Source organism: Bufo bufo, chromosome 5 (assembly GCF_905171765.1).
Source record: "Bufo bufo chromosome 5, aBufBuf1.1, whole genome shotgun sequence".
In the NCBI taxonomy this organism is placed as follows: domain Eukaryota; kingdom Metazoa; phylum Chordata; class Amphibia; order Anura; family Bufonidae; genus Bufo; species Bufo bufo.
The window spans coordinates 77,044,824-77,065,244 of NC_053393.1; the positions used below are offsets into that span (position 1 = coordinate 77,044,824).

A 20,421-nucleotide genomic window follows, 5' to 3' on the forward strand; every position below is an offset into this window, starting at 1 on the left:
GTTGACCAAACAGTCATCTTAGGTTCCTCACTTTTCTAATATCATCATCCTCCCCTCCCTGCTACCCCAATAGTATTATCCTGGTGCTGCCCAGAATACTGTGCCTAATGTGCTCCCCAATGCCCCTAAATACTATACCACAGAAATTATACTGCTAAACAGATTAGTAATATAAAAGTCCTACTTATAGCAATAATTCCCTCCCAGTGCCCTTCTTAGTAATACTGACCCCTACAATGCCCCCAATAATGATACTACTCCCCAAGAGTGTTAGTGATGTGCCCTCTATATTGTGCCCAATAATAATGGCCACCATAGTGCACCCAGCAGTAATAAGGCTCTCTATAATATTAATAAGGCCCCCCTGTAGTACTTATCCACCATTATAGTGTCCCCAGTAGTTATAATGTTGGGGGCACCGCAGGAGGGCAGCTCTGCGCGATGCGCGCGAGTGAGAGATTGTACAAGTGTGCGGTAAAACTACAAGAATACAAATAACATGTACAAGTATTAAGCATAGCGTAGCATGTACTATAACATTACATTAACACTGAAGCACATGGTAAAATTGCTGCCTGTACATGAGATTACATGTCTGCTGGGCAGAACATATAATGTCCCCTATAAGACCCCCAGTGGTTACTGTCTAATGCCCCCTATAGTGCCCCTGTAGTTATAGTGCTCCCCTGTAGTGCCCCAGTAGTTTAATGCCCTCCTGTGGTGCTGCCAATAGGTATAATACCCTCCTGTACTGCCCTAGCAGTAAGAAGGCCCTCTATAGGAATATTGCCCCCCTGCAGTGTCCCAGTACTAATAATGCCCTCCCGTGGTGCCTCTATAGGAATAATGCCCTCCTGCAGTGCCCCAGTACTAATAATGCCCTCCCGTGGGGCCTCTATAGGAATAATGCCCTCCTGCAGTGCCCCAGTACTAATAATGCCCTCCTTGGGTGCCCCCAATAGGTATAATATCCTTCTGTAGTGCACCAGTAGTAATAATGCCCTCCTGGGGTGCCCCCAATAGGTATAATACTTTCCTGTAGTGTCCCGGTAGTAATAAGGCCCTCATGTGGTGCCCCAAATAGGTATAATATCCTCCTTTTAGTGCTCCAGTAGTAATAAGGATTTCCTGTGGGGACCCCAATAGGTATAATATCCTTCTGTAGTGCCCCAGTAGTAATAAGGCTTTTCTGTGGTGCCCCGTATAGGTATAATGCCCTCCTGTAGTGCCCTAGAAGGTATAATGCCCTCCTGTAGTTAGTAGTAATAAGTCCCTCCTGTGGTGCCCCCAATAGGTATACTATCTTCCTATAGTGCCTCAGTAGTTATAAGGCCCTCCTGTGGTTTCCCCTATAGTTACAATACCCTCTATAGTGCCCCAGAAGGTATAATGCCCCCTGTAGTTCCAGCAATACTTATAGTGCCCCCCAACAGTTATAATGGCCCCCACATAGTGCTCCCATGTAAAATGTCCCCAGTACTTGCAAAGGCCCCTGTAGTTATAACCAATCTCCCTGACTTCCCACCGCTTGAGGTCCAAGTTGCAGGCTTCTGGATTTATGTTGAAGTCACCGCGCCGTCTGTGTCTTGGCGCAGGCGTGCGCGATGACATCATCACGCCGCCTGAGACCCGGCACAGGCAGTTGCTTTGTGACCCCTGCGCCGTTCTACAAGCAAGCGGCCGCAGTAATTCAACTGTATAGCTACAAGCCGTAACATTCGGGGCCCTGGACAAAACATCAGGGGCTCAAGCCCCGAATGTTTTGACCCGGCGACGCCCCTGCATCATGGACATTTTCTAATGTGCATCCTCCAATGTGGTGTACATGATACTCTGTACGCTCGTTCATCGGGCAATCCAAATCTTTTTACATGTTAAAAAATTATGGTTTGCAGGCGGCAGATCGTGGTGTCTAATAACAATCTGCTGCCGGCAAACCACTATACAGTGATCACTCCTCCCCATGTTGTGGAGGAGATCGCTGCATGTAATAGCAGCGGTCTCCTCCGCTAGCAAGCAGGGGATTGCCGGGAGGGAACGCTTCCCTCCCAACATCATCTGCCACATCGGGCTGTGTAATGCAGCCTTAGGCCTCATGCACACGACCGTATTTTTTTGCGGTCCGCAAAAATGGGTTCCGTTTTGCCGTGATCCGTGACCATTTTTTCGTCCGTGGGTCTTCCTTGATTTTTGGAGGATCCACGGACATGAAAAAAAAGTCGTTTTGGTGTCCGCCTGGCCGTGCGGAGCCAAACGGATCCGTCCTGAATTACAATGCAAGTCAATGGGGACGGATCCGTTTGACGTTGACACAATATGGTGCAATTTCAAACGGATCCGTCCCCATTGACTTTCAATGTAAAGTCAGGAGTTAATATACCATAGGATCGGAGTTTTCTCCAATCCGATGGTATATTTTAACTTGAAGCGTCCCCATCACCATGGGAACGCCTCTATGTTAGAATATACCGTCGGATTTGAGTTACATCGTGAAACTCAAATCCGACAGTATATTCTAACACAGAGGCGTTCCCATGGTGATGGGGACGCTTCAGGTTAGAATATACTAAAATAACTGTGTACATGACTGCCCCCTGCTGCCTGGCAGGTGCTGCCAGGCAGCAGGGGGCAGCCCCCCCCCACCCTGTAGTTACACATTGGTGGCCAGTGCGGCCGCCCCCCCCCCTCCCTCCCCTGTAGTTAACTCGTTGGTGGCCAGTGGGCCCCCCCTCCCTCCCCTGTAGTTAACTCGTTGGTGGCCAGTGGGCCTACTCCCCTCCCTCCCCCTCCTAATTAAAATCTCCCCCCTATCATTGGTGGCAGCGGAGTGTACCGATCGGAGTCCCAGTTTAATCGCTGGGGCTCCGATCGGTAACCATGGCAACCAGGACGCTACTGCAGTCCCGGTTGCCATGGTTACTTAGCAATTTGTAGAACCATTATACTTACCTGTGAGCTGCGATGTCTGCGTCCGGCCGGGAGCTCCTCCTACTGGTAAGTGACGTCCGGCCGGGAGCTCCTTCTACTGGTAAGTGACATGACCTGTCACTTACCAGTAGGAGGAGCTCCCGGCCGGACGCAGACATCGCAGCTCACAGGTAAGTATAATGGTTCTACAAATTGCTAAGTAACCATGGCAACCGGGACTGCAGTAGCATCCTGGTTGCCATGGTTACCGATCGGAGCCCCAGCGATTAAACTGGGACTCCGATCGGTACACTCCGCTGCCACCAATGATAGGGGGGAGATTTTAATTAGGAGGGGGAGGGAGGGGAGAAGGCCCACTGGCCACCAACGAGTTAACTACAGGGGAGGGAGGGGGGGCCCACTGGCCACCAATGAGTTAACTTACAGGGGAGGGAGGGGGGGGGCCGGCCGCACTGGCCACCAATGAGTTAACTACAGGGGAGGGAGGGGGGGGGCCGGCCGCACTGGCCACCAATGTGTTAACTATAGGGGGGGGCTGCCCCCTGCTGCCTGGCAGCACCTGCCAGGCAGCAGGGGGCAGTCATGTACACAGTTCTTTTAGTATATTCTAAACTGAAGCGTCCCCATCACCATCACGAAGTGAAAACTCAGCTATGAAAAAGCTTTTATGCAGACGGATCTTCGGATCCGTCTGTATAAAAACTAACCTACGATCACGGACACGGATGCCAATCTTGTGTGCATCCGTGTTCTTTCACGGACCCATTGACTTGAATGGGTCCGTGAACCGTTGGCCGTGAAAAAAATAGGACAGGTCATATTTTTTTGACGGACAGGATACACGGATCACGGTCTCGGCTGCAAAACGGTGCATTTTCCGATTCTTTCACGGACCCATTGAAAGTCAATGGGTCCGCGAAAAAAAACGGAAAACGGCACAACGGCCACGGAATGCACACAACGGTCGTGTGCATGAGGCCTTAAAGGGATTCTGTCACCAGGTTTCACCCCTGTCAGCTAAACATATGCTGATGTTCAGGGCGTCTTCACGATTCCTAATGTGGGCTTATAAATGTCATCTGTGGGCTTATTTAGCTGAAAAACAGCTTTTACTAACCTGTCAGTCAAACAAATAAGGTGCCCAAGGGGATGTTAATGGATGCCAGGTGCCGGCCGCACCCGCCGCCGTTCGTGCCCAGCGCCGCCTTTCCGGACTTCTCTGCCGCCTCCTAATCCTCTGTGCCGCCTCTCGCTCTCCCTCCCTCCCCCCTCCTTCTGCTGTAAGATCTCGCGCTTGCGCACAGGGCTCTGCCTGATGCGCCCGTGCGGACTTCTCCATTTGGCTTCTTACAGCGAAGTGCGCATGCGCCGGCACTTCGCTCAACCCCTGTATGCGCAAGATCTTACAGCAGGAGGAGGGGGGAGGGAGGGAGAGCGAGAGGCGGCACAGAGGATTAGGAGGCGGCGCAGAAGTCCGGAAAGGCGGCGCTGGGCACGAACGGCGGCGGGTGCGGCCGACACCTTGCATTCATTAACATCCCCTTGGGCACCTTATTTGTTTGACTGACAGGTTAGTAAAAGCAGTTTTTTAGCTAAATAGGCCCACAGATGACATTTATAAGCCCACATTAGGAATCGTGAAGACGCCCTGAACATCAGCATATGTTTAGCTGACAGGGGTCAACCCTGGTGACAGAATCCCTTTAAGTGTAGGACCACAAGGAGCAGTCATGTGGTGTTCGGGGCGCCTTCAGCTGCCGTCAAGAACCGCGCGGTCAATTAGGCCACAGCTGCCTGTTATACAGCAAATGAAGAGCGCACTGCATAGCCGGTCGTCATTGTTAATGGTTGTGTGGTATTAAAGGTGACATGCAGCCGTTAACAATAAAGACCGGCTATACAATGCGGATAGGATAGGTCATCAGCATCAAAATCTGTCGCCAGGATTTTCTCTTCCGTTCTGCATAACGGAAACCAGACGGATCGGTTATGCTTGCCCATAGACCTCCATTATAATGGATCAAAACGGAAGGCCTCTAAATTCCGTCTCATGAATGCCATTATAATAGAACACAAAACGGAATTCATGCCCTTAATGGCCTTTTTGCATGGTGTTTTTCCCGACGTATTCTTTTGCATACTGATCTACAGAGGAAGTGGCGTTGCTGCGGGCTGCACACTTTCCTATATAAAAAGGCAAGGTATGCAGAAAAGGCTTAGTGCTGGCCGTACAGGCAGAATATTTAAGGTAAAGATAGAAACGACTATAATGAACAAAAGAATAAAGACGTTTGCTGACTAAACAATAGTAGGAACTTTGGTGGATGTCCGTTTCTTTTAAAGGGGTATTCCAGGACCTTAATATTGATGACCTGTCCTTAAGATTCTTTCCTATCCTTTCATACGCAGGTAAAGATGTCTGCAAATCTACCGAGCACGGCTGTGAGCACCTCTGTGTAAATAATGAGGATTCCTACGTCTGCAAATGCTTCGAAGGACACATCTTAGCGGACGACGGAAAGAGATGCAAAAGTAAGTCATTCTCCTTCTTTGACAGGCTGTAAAAATGCTTAGAGAGGACTTGTCACCGCTCCTCACATATCTGATTCAGCAAATTCCCCATTTGAAAACAGCTTTGCTGTTCCTCTCTTATTCCTCCTGAATATTTATGAATGAATTGACAACTGCGTGTCAACTTGTCAAAGAGGTGTGACCCTATGCAGTCTGTTACTGTCAGCATTGTTTGGGAAGTGTCAGTGTGTAGGAACACGCCCAACTGGTACCACCTAAAGTATTCATGCCTTTCCAGCAGGAATAACAGAGGAATGGCACAACACAGAATTCTGAGAGAATACTCTCTAGAATTGTTAATGAAAGGGGTTGGCCCATTTTGGTAGCATATCGCTAGGATATGACACCAATGTCTGATACACTTCCGGAACTTCCACCTATCTCAAGAACAAGGCCCCTAAAGTGAACGGGGACGCACCACGCAAGCACGGCCACCCACCATTCACTTCTATGGGATTGAATGAACGGAGAGGTGGTCGTGCTTGCACGGTGCGCTGTGCATTCACTTATATGGGAGTCCTGTTAATAGCCGAGTGCGCTCACTCTGCTCTTTTCGGAACTCGTATAGAAGTGAATAGCTGTGCATATATAGTGCGCTTTCATTTGCTTTGGGGGTCCCATTCTAGAGAATGGTCTGGGTCCCAGAGGTGGGACCCACACTTATTGGACATTAATCACTGTGGAAGGTGCACCACAATGATGTGCAACTGACAACACTGGCTAATCCCTCAGGCTGATGTTAAAAACGGAGACTTTAGCCGATGTATTCCAGTCAGGAACACATCGGAGCCCTTTGAACCACCGTCAAGGTTTCTCAGCGTGGCACGGGCTCTACCACTAGACTACCTCCATACATATGAAGAAAAATCACAAAAATAAAGTGGCCTAAATGGGAGGAAATGCTCAAAAACCCCAAACACTGTGTCGTGTTTATAACCGGGGGAGCAATTCCTCCGCATTGTCAGTTGCACATCATTGTGGTACACCTTTTGCAGTGATTTATGTATTTGTATATTTTCATCCACACATTATCCCATCTTGTGTAGGATGCCATTGTGGTGCATGTGGTCCTCTGAAAGCATCCACATGTCTGTTCCGTGGCATCTGCAAAAATACAGAACATACCCTATACTCGTCTGTACTACTATTCTGTTAAGTTCTATTATGTTCCCGGACAATCTGTTCCGCAAAATGCAGACGGCACATGGCCAGGATCCGCAATTTGCGGACTGCAAAAATGCCTACACCCGTGTGCATGAGCCCTTATGCTCATGCACACGAACGTGTTTTTTGTCCGTTCCGTTTTTTGTTTTTTTTCGTGGCCCAGATATGGAACCATTCACTTCAACGGGGCCGTAAAAAATGAACGACTCCATGTGCGTTCCATATCCAAATGTCCGTTCCACAAAAAAATAAAACATGTCCTATTATTGTCTGTATTGTGGGCTGGACGTTTTTTGTGGATCGCAAAACAACAACGGTCGAGACATAAGCCCTTATGCTTTGAAGGTTCCTGCTTCATTGTGTGTCATCAGCGCCCCTCCCCATAAGACAGAAGGCGTTAAAGGCCCATGCACACGGCCGTTGCCCCGCCGTGGCCGTATTGCGGCCCGCAAACAGTGGGTCCCCGCAAACAGTGGCTTCCCGCATCACGGATGCGGACCCATTCACTTGAACGCAGGCACGGAACCTCACGGAAGCACTATGGAGTGCTTCCGTGGTGTTTCTGTCCGTGCCTCCCCACCGCAATAAATAGAACATGTTCTATTTTTTGCAGTGCGGAAAGGATCACGGACCCATTCAAGTTGAATGGGTCTCGATCCGTCATGGACGTTGCCAGTGCATTGGGGACCGCACATTTCGGTCCACAATACACGGAACGGCTGCACAACGGCCGTGTGCATGAAGCCTAAGACAGAAGGCGTTAAGTCAGGAAAACTGATTAACCACAAATTGCGCAATAGGATTTGTCTGTACAAGCAAATCTCCCGCCTCAAAGAATCCAAATTAGACGGGAACAGTTGGTGGGAAGTTTTAGATGCATAATCTGTATTTGTGTCCAGCTTAACGCTCTGCAGCTCCAAGGAATCTATATGATTACATAAAACTCTGCCTGCATTGCCAACCTGCACGTGGCTGATACTCAGGAATGGCAAATGCTCCTCAAGGTCTCAGTACACAATGCGCTCACATGATTAATACAAAAAGCAACATACAAATATTATATATTTTATTGTATGTATTGTGGGTTGTTGCTCTGGTAGACAGGATTAGCGGACGCAGAATAGAGGCAACAACAAGTTCTTGAGATCAAACAGTTCAGTGTTTTATTCACACTTTAGGCAAGTGACAAAAAAGTGTCATAAACCAGCAAAAAGTCACCTTGCGGTGTTGGTGGTAATTCACACCATGCAGCAATTCTGTCTGATAGCAGCACCAACCTGTTTTCACACCAAACAGATAGCAAGCCTTCATCCAGACACAAGGCTCCCAGATCCCAACACAGAGACCTCGCTTCTGAGCCCAGCTGCCTATTTAAGGACAGCCAGGTGCTGACAAAACTTTGGCCTCACCTGGCTGTAAATCAGAGCCCAGCAGCACATGCTGGGAGGAAAATACCTGTTTTCCCAGACCAAACATCTCACTGTGTCACATACCCCCCCCCCCTTCCTTTGTTCAACTCTGAGGGGGTGAACACACGCCAGACAGTGTACCCAGGACAGGGCATCCGCGTTTCCCTGTAATCGACCTGCCCTGTGTTTCACCGAAAACTTAACGTTTTGTAGGGAGAGAAACCATCGGGTGAACCGGGCATTTGTGTCCTTGGCCTGACTTTAATAAAAGAAAAAGTTGTGCTTAACCTCACCCACTTTACCTGACTTCTATGTTAGTAAAAGTGGAACAGGTGCAGCCACCATCCAGTCCCTGCTATGGGAGGTCCGAAAATAGCCAAGTGCTGATAGTTTAATGATGCTTATTACTAGCTGCATGTATGTGCTATTAATCAGAACACGTGCAGGTAGAAATATAAACTGGCCCACCCTTTAAAGAGGTTTTCCGATATGTCCCGAAGCGGCATTGATCGTACGCACGGGAACACACAGCATCATAGATTACAATGATGCTGTGCACGTCGGGCCGCCCGCGGGGCTATTGTCCCACACTCATAAGATCATATGGGTGACCCGACGTGCACAGTATCACAGTAACCTATGATGCTGTGCGCTCCTCTGGACACGATCAATGCCGCTCACGGACCGTATGTCTTAGAGGGCATACGGTCGTGTGCAAGGGCCCTCATACTGATGACTAGGCTTAAACAATGGAGCTTCGGATCATGGAGCATAGAAAATAGGAATCCAAAGTGGGCTACCAGCCAGTCCGAAAGCCGACTTCGGATTACTACTTTTAAATATGCAGTTAGGAATACCGAAGTCTCGCTACACTGTCTAACTATTAGACAAGATTACAAAATCTGCCCCTCGGATCCGGGCAGTTAAAGGGGTTTGGCCGAGAATTAAACGTACTCCCTATCCACAGGCTAGGGGATAAGGGTAGTTTCATATTAGTGTTAGATATCTGTCTGGATCCAGCATTGCCGGAAGCTATAATGTGGACCGGTGGCGATCCGGTTGCAACCCAGCAAATATGCTAAGAATTAGCCAAATGAAAACCGCTGCTCGCCATATTTGCTGGGTTGCGGCTGGATATGCACTGGTAATACAGCACCCATTCACCACTATGGGACCCTACTTTCCCTCCGTATAGCTGACATGTCATACATAGGCACACAGAGGTTTTTTTCCGTTAGGTTTCATAGAGATCTGATTTATTGTGGCAAATGGCATTCTCCATAATACAGAGCCTTACTGAGGCAATAAAAGAGTACTTTAAGGGCTCATGCACACGAATGTATTTTCTTTCCATGTCCGTTCTGTTTCTTTGTTTTTGTGGACCGCATTCCGTTTCCGCATGTCCGTGTTTCCGTTCCTTAAAAAAATAGAAGGGAATGTCCTATTATTGTTCGCATTATGGACAAGGATAGGACTGTTCTATTAGGGGCCGGCTGTTCTGTTCCATAACATACGGAATGCACACTAATGTCATCCGTATTTTTTGCGGATCCGTTTTTTTTGCGGACCGCAAAATACATATGGTCGTGTGCATGAGCCCTAAAGGGGTTGTCTGATTTCAGCAAATAGCATTTATCATGTAGCTAAAGTGTTAATACAAGGCACTTACTAATGTATTGTGATTGTCTATATTGCTGGCTTCATTGACTTTTTCATCACATTATACGCCGGTCGTTTCCATGGTTACGACCAGCCTGCAATCCATCAGCAGTGGCTGTGCTTGCACACTGTAGGGAAAAGCATTGGCCGTTCTGATGGCTGGGACCGTGGAAGTGCACATAGGCGCGTTTTTCTATAGTGTGAAAACATGACCACCGCAGCTGAATAAGCCCAGGTTTACTAATGTATCTAGGGATGAAAATATCGATTTTAAAGGGGGTTTTCCAGGCTTTTAATACTGATGACCTATCCTCAGGATAGGTCATCAATATCAGATCGGCGGGGGTCCAACACCCGGGACCCCCACCGATCAGCTGTATGAGTGCACGTCTCTCTTCCTGCTTGCCATAGAAATAGCATAAGGCTAAGGGCTCGTTCACATGAACGTTTCATGCCCGTGCCCGTGCTGTGGAAGGCAAATTGCGGTCCGCAATGCACGGGCACTGTCCGTGGGGCAGGCGCATGGGGATCGCAGACCCATTCACTTGAATGGGTCCGCGACCCTTCTGTTCCGCAAAAAGATAGAGCAAGTTCTATCTTTTTGTGGTGAGGAAGCACGGAACGGAACCCCAGAAAGCACTCCGTAGTGCTTCCATAGTGTTCCGTTCCGTTCTTCCGTTCCGCATCTCCGTATTTACGGACCCACTGAAATGAATGGGTCCGCATCCGTGATGCGGAATGGCCACGGAACGGTGCCCGTGCATTGCGGATCCACAAATGCGGTCCGCAATACGGCAACGGGCAGCACACGTTCGTGTGAACGAGCCCTAAGGAAGAGAGACAGCTGATCAGCCGACACCTGGAACCCCCACCGATCTGATATTGATGACCTCAGTATTAAAAGCCTGGAAAACCCCTTTCACTAATCAGATTGTCTCCTCAGCAGGACTTCTTCCCTAGTGAGGGACTGTCCCTGCAGGTGAAGAAGCGTCCACCTGCCGCTAGATTGACAGGGCGGACATTTAGCCTAGCCATGACAATTCCCTGCCTGTGCCACTGCTCCACTTAACAGAGGGAGGCCAGAGGCTCTGCTTCGGAGCTGTGACTGCGCAGGCGCCTCTACCAGTGGTCGCAGGTCCCACTAATGACTCCTCTCTAAGCTGCGCCAAAAATCTGTCTAAAAAGTGATGCAATTTGGCACATCTAGGGTTTCTACACTTTCTTACTGACATACTCAACAAGGGGTGAGGCTTAGCAGCAGGGGCTTAGTAGGAAAGTGAGCAGGGGTGCCATTGTGCTCCACAATTCCAGCGTATAACTCTGTCTCAAAGCCAAGCAACTAGTAGCTGGTATAGAGTCAGGGCAATTGTGTCCCCCCCAAACACCCCTTTACTTTCCTGAAGGGATCCATTTCAGAACCAACTGAAGCTGCAGTTACAATACGCATTTTGACACGTTTCACAACCCCAACTAAATGGTGAAACTGGTTTCCAGACCTACCATATATGATTATATGCTGCACTGTATTCTGTTGGTGCCCTTAGAGGTCTCCAAATGGATTTCATGAATGTGCTTTTTAGCAATGCTTGGCTTATTATGAAACGTAGGCTTCTAAAAATGAACCATAATACAAAGTAAAGGAAACAACACAGAATACTACAAGAATACCAGACCTGTTCTATATACATGGGTTCTTTCTGATTTTAGGATTTCCAATGCAGAATTGTGAGGTTTTCTAAATGAATTTTTGTGTCTTAGCAGCACCATCTGGTGGTAAAAGCTGGTATTACAGTAAACTTTAAAAGGACATATTGCCCTATACATAGGATAGGCGCAGTGATGGCTAACCTCCGGCACTCCAGCTGGGATGAAACTACGACTCCCAGCATGCTTCATTCATTTCTGTAGAGTTCTGAGAACAGCCAAGCAAGTGTACATCTTGGGACTTGTAGTTTTATCACAGCTGGAGTGCCGAGGTTAGCCATCACAGGGATAGGTGTTTACTATTAGATCTGTGGGGGTCCAACCCCTGGGACCCCTACTGATCAAGAAAAGGGGATCTCCTACCCCACCATGGGGCCCCAAAGAGGCCGGTCCATCTCTATGGGACTGCCGGAGGCAACGGTACAGCGCTCATCTATTTCCAGCTCAGCTATGGTTTATACATTTTAATTAAAAAGAAAATGTTAGATCACCTGACATCTATTTTGGTAAATATTCTCTATGCAAAAAAAAATTGGCAAACATCTTTACTTAGAACACTACATTATACAAATTCCTCTGTTATCCCTACTGGAAATGTATGAATAATTTGACAACTGGGTGTTACCAGCTGGGATTTGTCCCTACATACTCAGTGCTGCCAGTGTCAGACTCTGTAGGAAGACACCCTCTTGGCAAGGTGAAATGCCCAGTGGTCAATTCATGCATAAATATTCAGGAGGAATAACTGGGGAACGGCACAATGCAGACATAATAGAAAAGATGGTCCAGAATAGTTCTTTTGTGGGGTATAAATCATGACAGGCATGATGACGGTCCTTTATAACGAGTGCTCCGGCCATATAACCGGAGTATCTACCTAATAATGTGTGTGTTTGCTTTCAGAGTGTGGAGAAGGACCAGTGGACTTGGTGTTTATCATTGATGGGTCCAAAAGCCTTGGAGAAGACAACTTTGAGCTTGTCAAGCAGTTTGTCAGCGGTATCATAGACTCACTAGAGATCTCCCAGAAAGCTGCCCGCGTAGGACTGGTCCAGTATTCCACGCACGTCCGCACAGAGTTCACGATGGCTCAGTACGGTTCAGCCAAAGACATGAAGAAAGCCATGTCCCAGGTGAAATACATGGGCAGAGGTTCCATGACTGGGCTCGCCCTGAAGCTCATGTACGAAAAAAGCTTTTCGGAGGCTCAGGGCGCACGAAGACGATCCCTGGGGGTGCCGAGAGTGGCGATTGTGTTTACGGACGGGCGAGCACAAGATGAGGTCTCGGACTGGGCGAGCCGGGCAAAGCAAAGCGGTATTTTATATCTAATATCTTCTTGAATTGAGGAAACATATCCAAGGAAATCCATAGTAGACGACATGTGGGGGGCATTCACCGAGGGCTGGGTTATGGGCTAGGAAGGGATGTGACGTCACATGTTGTCCTCTGCAGCCCTGGCCTACAGGGTACGGTCCACCATAGAAGCCGCCACGATGGGGCCGAGGGAAAATCTGATTTTATTGATAAAGGTTTCATGGTACCCATAAAACCGCCCCGCCATTATCAATCTACCATGCAATGAATTCTTAAAGCATACCCTCAAGGGGTTGTTCGCCATGCACAACCGTTTTCCCCCCTTATCGAGGGGGGGGAGCAATCACATCCTGCCTATACTGCCCAGCTCCTCCAGAGCAGGGTCTAGTTCTGGCTGGAGACCCCCCTCTATGACAGGGATCAGCAACCCCCTGCACTCCAGCTGTTCTGTAACTACAACTCCTAGAATCCTCCTTTCACTTATTTGGCTGTTCTTGTAACTCACATGTAAGTGTGCATGCTGGGAGTTGTAGTTTCACAGCAGCCGGAGTGCCGCAGGTTGCGGACCCCTGCTCTACGACGTTTGGCCCATTCACACACGTCCTCGGTTCCTCTATAGAAAAGCGCTAAGTGGCGCATTACTGATTTCATTGCAGCAAAGCCCAAATGCACAAGGGCCTCGTGCATGAAAAATGTTCCAAAAATTATGTCATTGTGTTTCCCATAGCAACCAATCAGATTCCAAGTCGAAAATTGGTGACACCCTTCCCCCTCCAAGCAGAAGTCATCTAATCGAGTGCTGTGCAGTTTTTCCACATGAGGCCCCTTGTGGGGCACTGGCAAATATAAGCAGCTAACATTGCAGGGGCCACAGTGGCCCTCGCGCCTGCTGACAGATCTCCGGGGGCAGACACTAGAAGGTGTCTCAGGATTTCCTTACAGCACAGTTGTGCTCGCTGCCAGCAGGCGGAGGAGACAATGGCCGTGTATGAGTCACTGCCGCTTCTCAGGAGGATGACACGGCTCTGTACAAAAAAAAAAAAAGACCCGAGGAGGAAAAGGGGGGGGGGGGGGGGGGGGGGGTGATAAAAACTGAAAATAAGTATTATCCAGACTGACTAATATTCAGAAGAATGGACTCCAACCTGACTATTGTCTCTCATACAGCACCCAAATATTCAATACCCATACAGTACACTACTAGCACCCACAAATCACCACAGCCCAAGTGATGATTGGACCTGCAAAGTATATTAGAAAAAAAACGTAATTTTTTTTTATTCCACAGCAGTTATAGAGGACCTGTCCCCTCTCCTGACACTTGCATTCCCCGTGTAATAACAATTCTGGAGCAATTATTATGCCTGCTAAAAGTTTATGAATGAATTTCCAGCCGTTTGCATTGAAGGTCCAGATGGGTGTTACTGGTTGATGGGTGTGCCCCTGTACAGTCTGGCACTATCCAATCAGTGCTGCCATTGTCAGACTGTCCAGGGAACCCCCCAACTGGTAGCGCCGAGCTGGACCTTCTGGCAGGCTGATAGCAATTCATTCATAACTTCTAGCAGGAATAATAGAAGAATGACACACCATAAAGTTATATGAAAACGTGCTCCCGGATTTTTATTACATGGAGAATGCAAGTAGTTAATTAAACAGACATGTCAGGAAAGGGGACGGGTCCTCTTTTAGAGTACTTTAAAAAAATACTTTATGTTAAATGCCCGAAATGACGTCAGATCACAGAACAACATGTAAATAATGCCAAGGACACAACATTTCACAGAATATAGGTGTCTCTTTTAGGCTCGGTTCACTAAACATTCAGGCAATATGTTGCACCATTTGAAATATTCCCTTAAAGGGGTTATCCCATGACTAATGTGAAAAATTTAAATCAGACATCATATAGTACATGACAACCTCTTTCTAACAAAGCTAGAACCAGCCCTGTACCTCACATGGATCCAGAGATCTCCCCATTCATTGCTCTGCTAGATTTATACCAAGCTGACAGCTCAAGGGGAGTGTCCTTTCTGCTGCAGCTAATGTCTGCATGTCCGTGCTCTCCCTCTCACAGCTCAGGGGGCGTGCCCATGCTCTCCCTATCACAGCTCAGGGGGGCGTGTCCATGCTGTCCCTATCACAGCTCAGGGGGCAGTTGAAGGATGAAACTGAGCATGTGCGGCCATCTCAGTGAGCAGGTCATAGAAATAAGAAAAAAAACAGCAGGTGGCGCTGTACAGATACATTTTATTGAATAATTCAGCGGCTATGCTACATTTTTAATTACATGCAGTTACAAAATTATTCAGATTCAGGAGCTGGGACAACCCCTTTAAATATGTATGCACGCTGTGACCCTGATCCTGATGGCACTGGAGAGCAGCCATAGCTGCTTTGAGCATTCCTGCTGCTGCTCCTGGCAGCCACATTGTTTCTGTTTCCATAATGATCAGTTTAGGACAGGTAATACCAATCTATAAGGAAATTGTGCATAATGCACATAAATATAGATGAGGTATGCAGAGGTATGGGGTGCAGAGGTAGCAGTCACACATGGGCACTGGTTGGGGTTGCCAAACTGAAATTATTTTGCTAATTGGAAAACCAAAATGAATGATAAAGAATATCAATAATACATATATCCATAATGTCTATAGCTCAGAATCGTGATATGGGCTCATTACTGGATTTTTGTTGATGTATCAATCCTTGTTTCCCCTGAAAAAGAGAAAAAGATCTTTATTCTGATATGCAAATGAGCTGAAAAGAACCCAAGGGGCAGTACCCTTGGGCATCGGAGCCCAACCATAACCATTAGAATCGAGACCTGTGCCTCTCATCTTCATCTTTTCTACACCTCCCTCCACACTCCTGACGTCAGAAATCTCATGCAGGCACATATGCAATGTCCTGTCCCCCCCCTCCACAGGGCCGATCACGTCCAGGTTTTTAGGAATGCTGAGTGGTGATGCGGCCTTATTAGTTTTGTGTGTATGTGTCACGGTGCTCCTACCTGGATACCGTCGCTCCTCAGGGTTAGGCTCTGTAGCAAAAAGGGGAGTGAGTTGTAGTTGGTGGAGAATAATCCAAGCCTAGACTTTATAAAGTTCAACAGCTTTACTTGAATAAACTTACATCTAGAAAATACTTGATCTTTCTCTGGCTCCAGCAGGTTTGGGATAAACTGGCAGGCAAACTTGGATACCTTGCTTTATCTTTCTCTGCTGTGCTAGACTCTGGTTTCGGTCTGGTTGCTGGACTTTCTGACAGTTCTGGTACCTTTGAGTGGGGTGCCTTTGGCTATTGACCCCCTCGTAATACTCTGTCTATAAATTCTAAAGAGTCAAGGTGCTCTACGAGCTGCTTCCCTTGGGAGACTCCTGCTGCCTTGTCTTGTCTCTTTCCGACTCCACTCTAGACTCACTGTAGCTCCCTGCAGCTTCCCTTGGTAGGGAGCGGGACTAGTTCACTTTACACTCAAAAGGGGGTAGAATGGAATGGTAAGTTCCATACTATCTTAAGATCTTCCTCTGCCAGATACACTGCCACCTGTTGGACAACCAGGCACTGTGCATAAAATACAATGCATACGTTACATGTTATTAAGGCACAATATCAAAGCACCTGGAATCAAATACACAGATTATATTATTTGTTAGCCATTAGAGACAGTAGCAGGGTGTAGGAATGGTAGTGCACATGTTGCCTATCTAGCTGCGCCTGTGCCTTCTGTTCCCTTCGGGCATTGGTATCATCAAGCGTGGTAGCGCATGTGCCAAAAAGGTTAATGACACCAATGCCACAGAAGGAAACAGATGAGTGATATGCCCCTGCATGAAATTTCAAGCACTGAGTTTCAGACATCAGGAGTGGAGGGAGGTGTAAAGAAGATGGGAGTGAGTACTGCTCCCCCCCGGGCTCTTTTCAGTTCATTTGCATATTGGAAACAAATATCAACATATGAAGAAAAAAAATATTGTGTCTTGGATACAGTAAATGTGATCTGCAGGGCTCCGGGAGCAGTTTATAATGGGAAAATGCTGGTGACATACCCCCTTTAAATCAAAATGACCTTCCCAAGGACCACCAGCCTCAAGAAATCACTGGGGGGCAAAACGTCTACAAATTTTATTGACTGTCCAGTAATCTACAGACAGCTGGCAACCCTGGCACTACTGTCAGAGGGGGGCCAGTCACCAGTATTATAAATGGCACATGGCAGTGGGGGCCCCAATACAGATCTTGCACCTTTGCTATTCTGCATCCCATTGGCTTCTCACCCAATTAAGCCAGTTCTCTCTGCTCAGCACTGATGAGGGGCAATCACCCCGAAACAGCAGTCTGCAGATGAGATACCGGCTTGGCTATAATCCTAAATTATGTCTCAAGGCCTGTTTAAAAGGTCGAACATTGACTTATAGGATGCCTACCTTACATCTGGTGGCATTAGAGGATCATCTTTCTTTTCTTCTTGGAAACAAAGTTACATTTCACACTTTTGCTCCAGTGACTGTATTATTCCCCTTGTCCTGTACTACGCTTGCACATGATCCTGCCCTCACAGTACAGATGCAGGGTAGTCACAGGAGTCCCTCTGCCTCGGAGGTCTCTTCAGTCGCTGATGGTCGGCTCAGGTCACTTGGAGGTTGTCGTAGATGTAATGATGATGACGTAACGATGCAGCATCTCTTCCTTCTCAGGCATCACCATCTATGCTGTTGGCGTTGGCAAGGCCATTGACGAAGAGTTACGAGAAATTGCTTCATCGCCACAAGAGACGCACGTTATCCATGCTGACGACTTTAGCTCCATGGGATACATCACTGAGAAGTTAAAGTCCAGCATCTGCGATGGTACTGTATGTAGATGTATTACTCGCCCATTGCATTGATCTGTCATACCTATTGAACTTACAACTCAGTTATACGCGATCATTGCCGTGGTATACGTAGAAATCAAAGGGCCACACAGCAAGCGCCAAAGCTAATATTTTGGTGACATATTTTTATAGGCTCACAGAGCCTAATATTAGATAATCCTAGCTAAATGAAGTCACACGGCTACTACTGAACTCTTGGGAGCTGTAAAACAATCTCTATGTAGTGAGCGCCCCCCAGTGGTGACTGCAGGGAAATGCTAAGACAGTGAGGCAAGATAATCAGGTTAGTGAAAGGCCTAACACAGGCCCCATAGCAATTGCGTAGTCTTCCTCTCTCATAGGTCTCACGGTCAGTGATATGAAACGATAAATATATTTACTCAGTAGAGCAGAAGCTTATGCTCCAGAGCTGCTCTTCCTACTGTAAATCAGGACAGCCATTTAGGAGTTTATTACAAAGCTTTCCATGTCTACTTGTATTACGTCAATTAAAAAAATATAGGGGGACATTTATCAAGACCAGCAGAGGCGCAGGCCTCTTACAGAATCGGTGCATCCTCCAGCTGCCCGTGCCACAGATTAAAATCTACGGCAGCCTCCTACCACTGACCAGAATGGGGAAAAGTCACAAATTTAGCCCAAATTTTCGACTTTTTTTGCACATGTCGTAATACCGTAATAAATGTCCCCCATATTTTTTATTTTTTTTAGGATGGAGCAATTGGAAAACAACCACTGACTTCTCCAACCAAGGTAAGAACTGGAGAATGTATATTGGATTTTTTTTAAATTACGGAGGCTAATTATAAGAGTGGAAATTCATAGATTGTTCTCTGCGCCGTGATTCTATACTGACATATTAGCACTGGCTGTGCGCCCACTGAACGCCTGAATGGGGGCTGCAAAGTTGTATGTGCTGTAGGTAAAACACAGAATGTCTCCCTGCGAACTGGCTTAGAGGGATGAAAGGTGGAGGCCCGGATAACAATACAGGGTTCTTTGCACACGACCGTTGTTTTGCGGTCCGTTTTTCACGGATACGTTGTTCCGCATTTGAGGTGTTTTTCTCTCTAATTTAAGTCTTCTTCCGTTCCCTTATTGCACAAAACATATCCGTAGGGTTTCCGTATTTGATCTGTTTTATGCGGATCGGAAACGGAAAGAGTAACTTATTAATCACCAAACACATGAGAAATATGGGCTGGGCATAGCATTTCTACAGTATGGATTCGCAAAATACGGATGTGTTCCGTGTGCATTCCGGATTTTTTGCGGACCCATTGACTTGAGTGGGGCCTCGGACCGTGATTTGCGGACAATAATAGGACATGCACTACTTTTTTGCAGAACGGAAATATGGAAACGGAATGCACACGGAGTACCTTCCTTTGTTTTTGCGGACCCATTGAAGTGAATGGTTCCACATACGGTCCGCAAAAAAAAAAAGGAAACAGAAGCGGAAAGAAAATACGTTTGTGTGTGCATGAGCCCTAAGGCTACTTTCTCATATGCGTTTTCCTTTCAGGCTTTGAGATCCGGCAGAGGATCTCAAAACCGGAGGAAAACGCTTCAGTTCAATTTAATACAACCGACTACATCTGTTCCATCCGGATGTGGTTGTAATAAATCAAAAAGGAACAAACCGGATGTAGCACTAACACCGCTGTAAGTCCATTAGCGCCGAATCAGTTTTTTCCTGTCTGGAAAAAAAAACATCCGGCAGCATTGACTTACATTGTTTTTAGTGCCGGATCCGGCTTGTTCAGTTTCACAAAACGCCAGTTTGCAGCAGTTTTGTGCAACAAACCGTAATGGAATGCATCCTGTTGCACTCCGTTCCGAATTGTTCAATTTCGTCCCCTCCCCGTTGCCAATGAATGGGGACAAAACTGAAGCGTTTTCCTCCAGTTTTAAGATCCTCTGCCGGATCTCAAAACTTGAAAGGAAAACCCAGATGTGAAAGTAGTCTAAGGGAGATACTATGGTGGGTCAAGTTTGGATGCAGAATTTAAAGGTGATGTATCACCTATATTTTTTACTAATTAAAACCAGATAGTGATGTATATTATTTTTCTCATTTGTTTTTATTTTCTGATTGTAGATTTTTTTAATTCTGTTTCCTATACATGATTATGGGGGCAGCCTGAGCCATTGTTACCAGCATTTAGGGATATGCATTACTGCAGCTACATGGACCATAGGTGCAATGGACAGGAGATGAATCATTGACTTCTATGGGAGAGTGTTGTGAGCATGCTTTGTTACCTGTGCGGAGGTCATTGTGCAGGGAGGGGGAGTAGATAAGCTGTGATATAACCTATTGCCATTGTAATTCTGCTTGTGATAATAATGAGATAACTGCTGTAAAGTGACTTCTAAAGAACATGGATTGTCATCATATAATTAGGCTTAGTGGTCAGTACAAAAACTGCAAACTATTAGGATTTTTTTAAGTGTAGATAGTGATATTGAAAATTAAAATCTAACCACCAAAATTCATTTAAACAGGTCATTTTCTGATGACACATTCCCTTTAACAGTTCTGCTTAGAGGCGAACCCTGGCCTCACACCCAATCAGTGCCAGAACAGACCCCACATCACGACGTCCCATCATCAGTAATGCTTTTATTTTAATAATTAACTTTGCAACTTAAAATTTTGTGTCTTTTAGAATATTCCTCAGAACTAAGAGGAGAAAACAGTGAAATCACAGTCTCGTGTTCAATGTCCGCCATCAAGTTCACAACTCAAGCAGAAGGTGAGATGTCACTTGTACTTGTTTC

General features: G+C 46.9%; 1 protein-coding gene across 2 annotated transcripts in view; it reads left to right on the forward strand.

Annotated features, from left to right (window-relative positions):
• The window catches only part of MATN2 (matrilin 2), a 166,335-nt gene that overhangs the window by 136,107 nt on the left and 9,807 nt on the right, over positions 1-20,421 (forward strand). For both annotated transcript variants that reach the window (XM_040431256.1, XM_040431257.1), the window contains exons 11-15: positions 5,338-5,460; positions 12,339-12,752; positions 17,459-17,611; positions 18,349-18,390; positions 20,310-20,396. In XM_040431256.1, the coding sequence (XP_040287190.1) occupies positions 5,338-5,460; positions 12,339-12,752; positions 17,459-17,611; positions 18,349-18,390; positions 20,310-20,396 (819 nt within the window). The remainder of the gene's footprint in view (positions 1-5,337; positions 5,461-12,338; positions 12,753-17,458; positions 17,612-18,348; positions 18,391-20,309; positions 20,397-20,421) is intronic.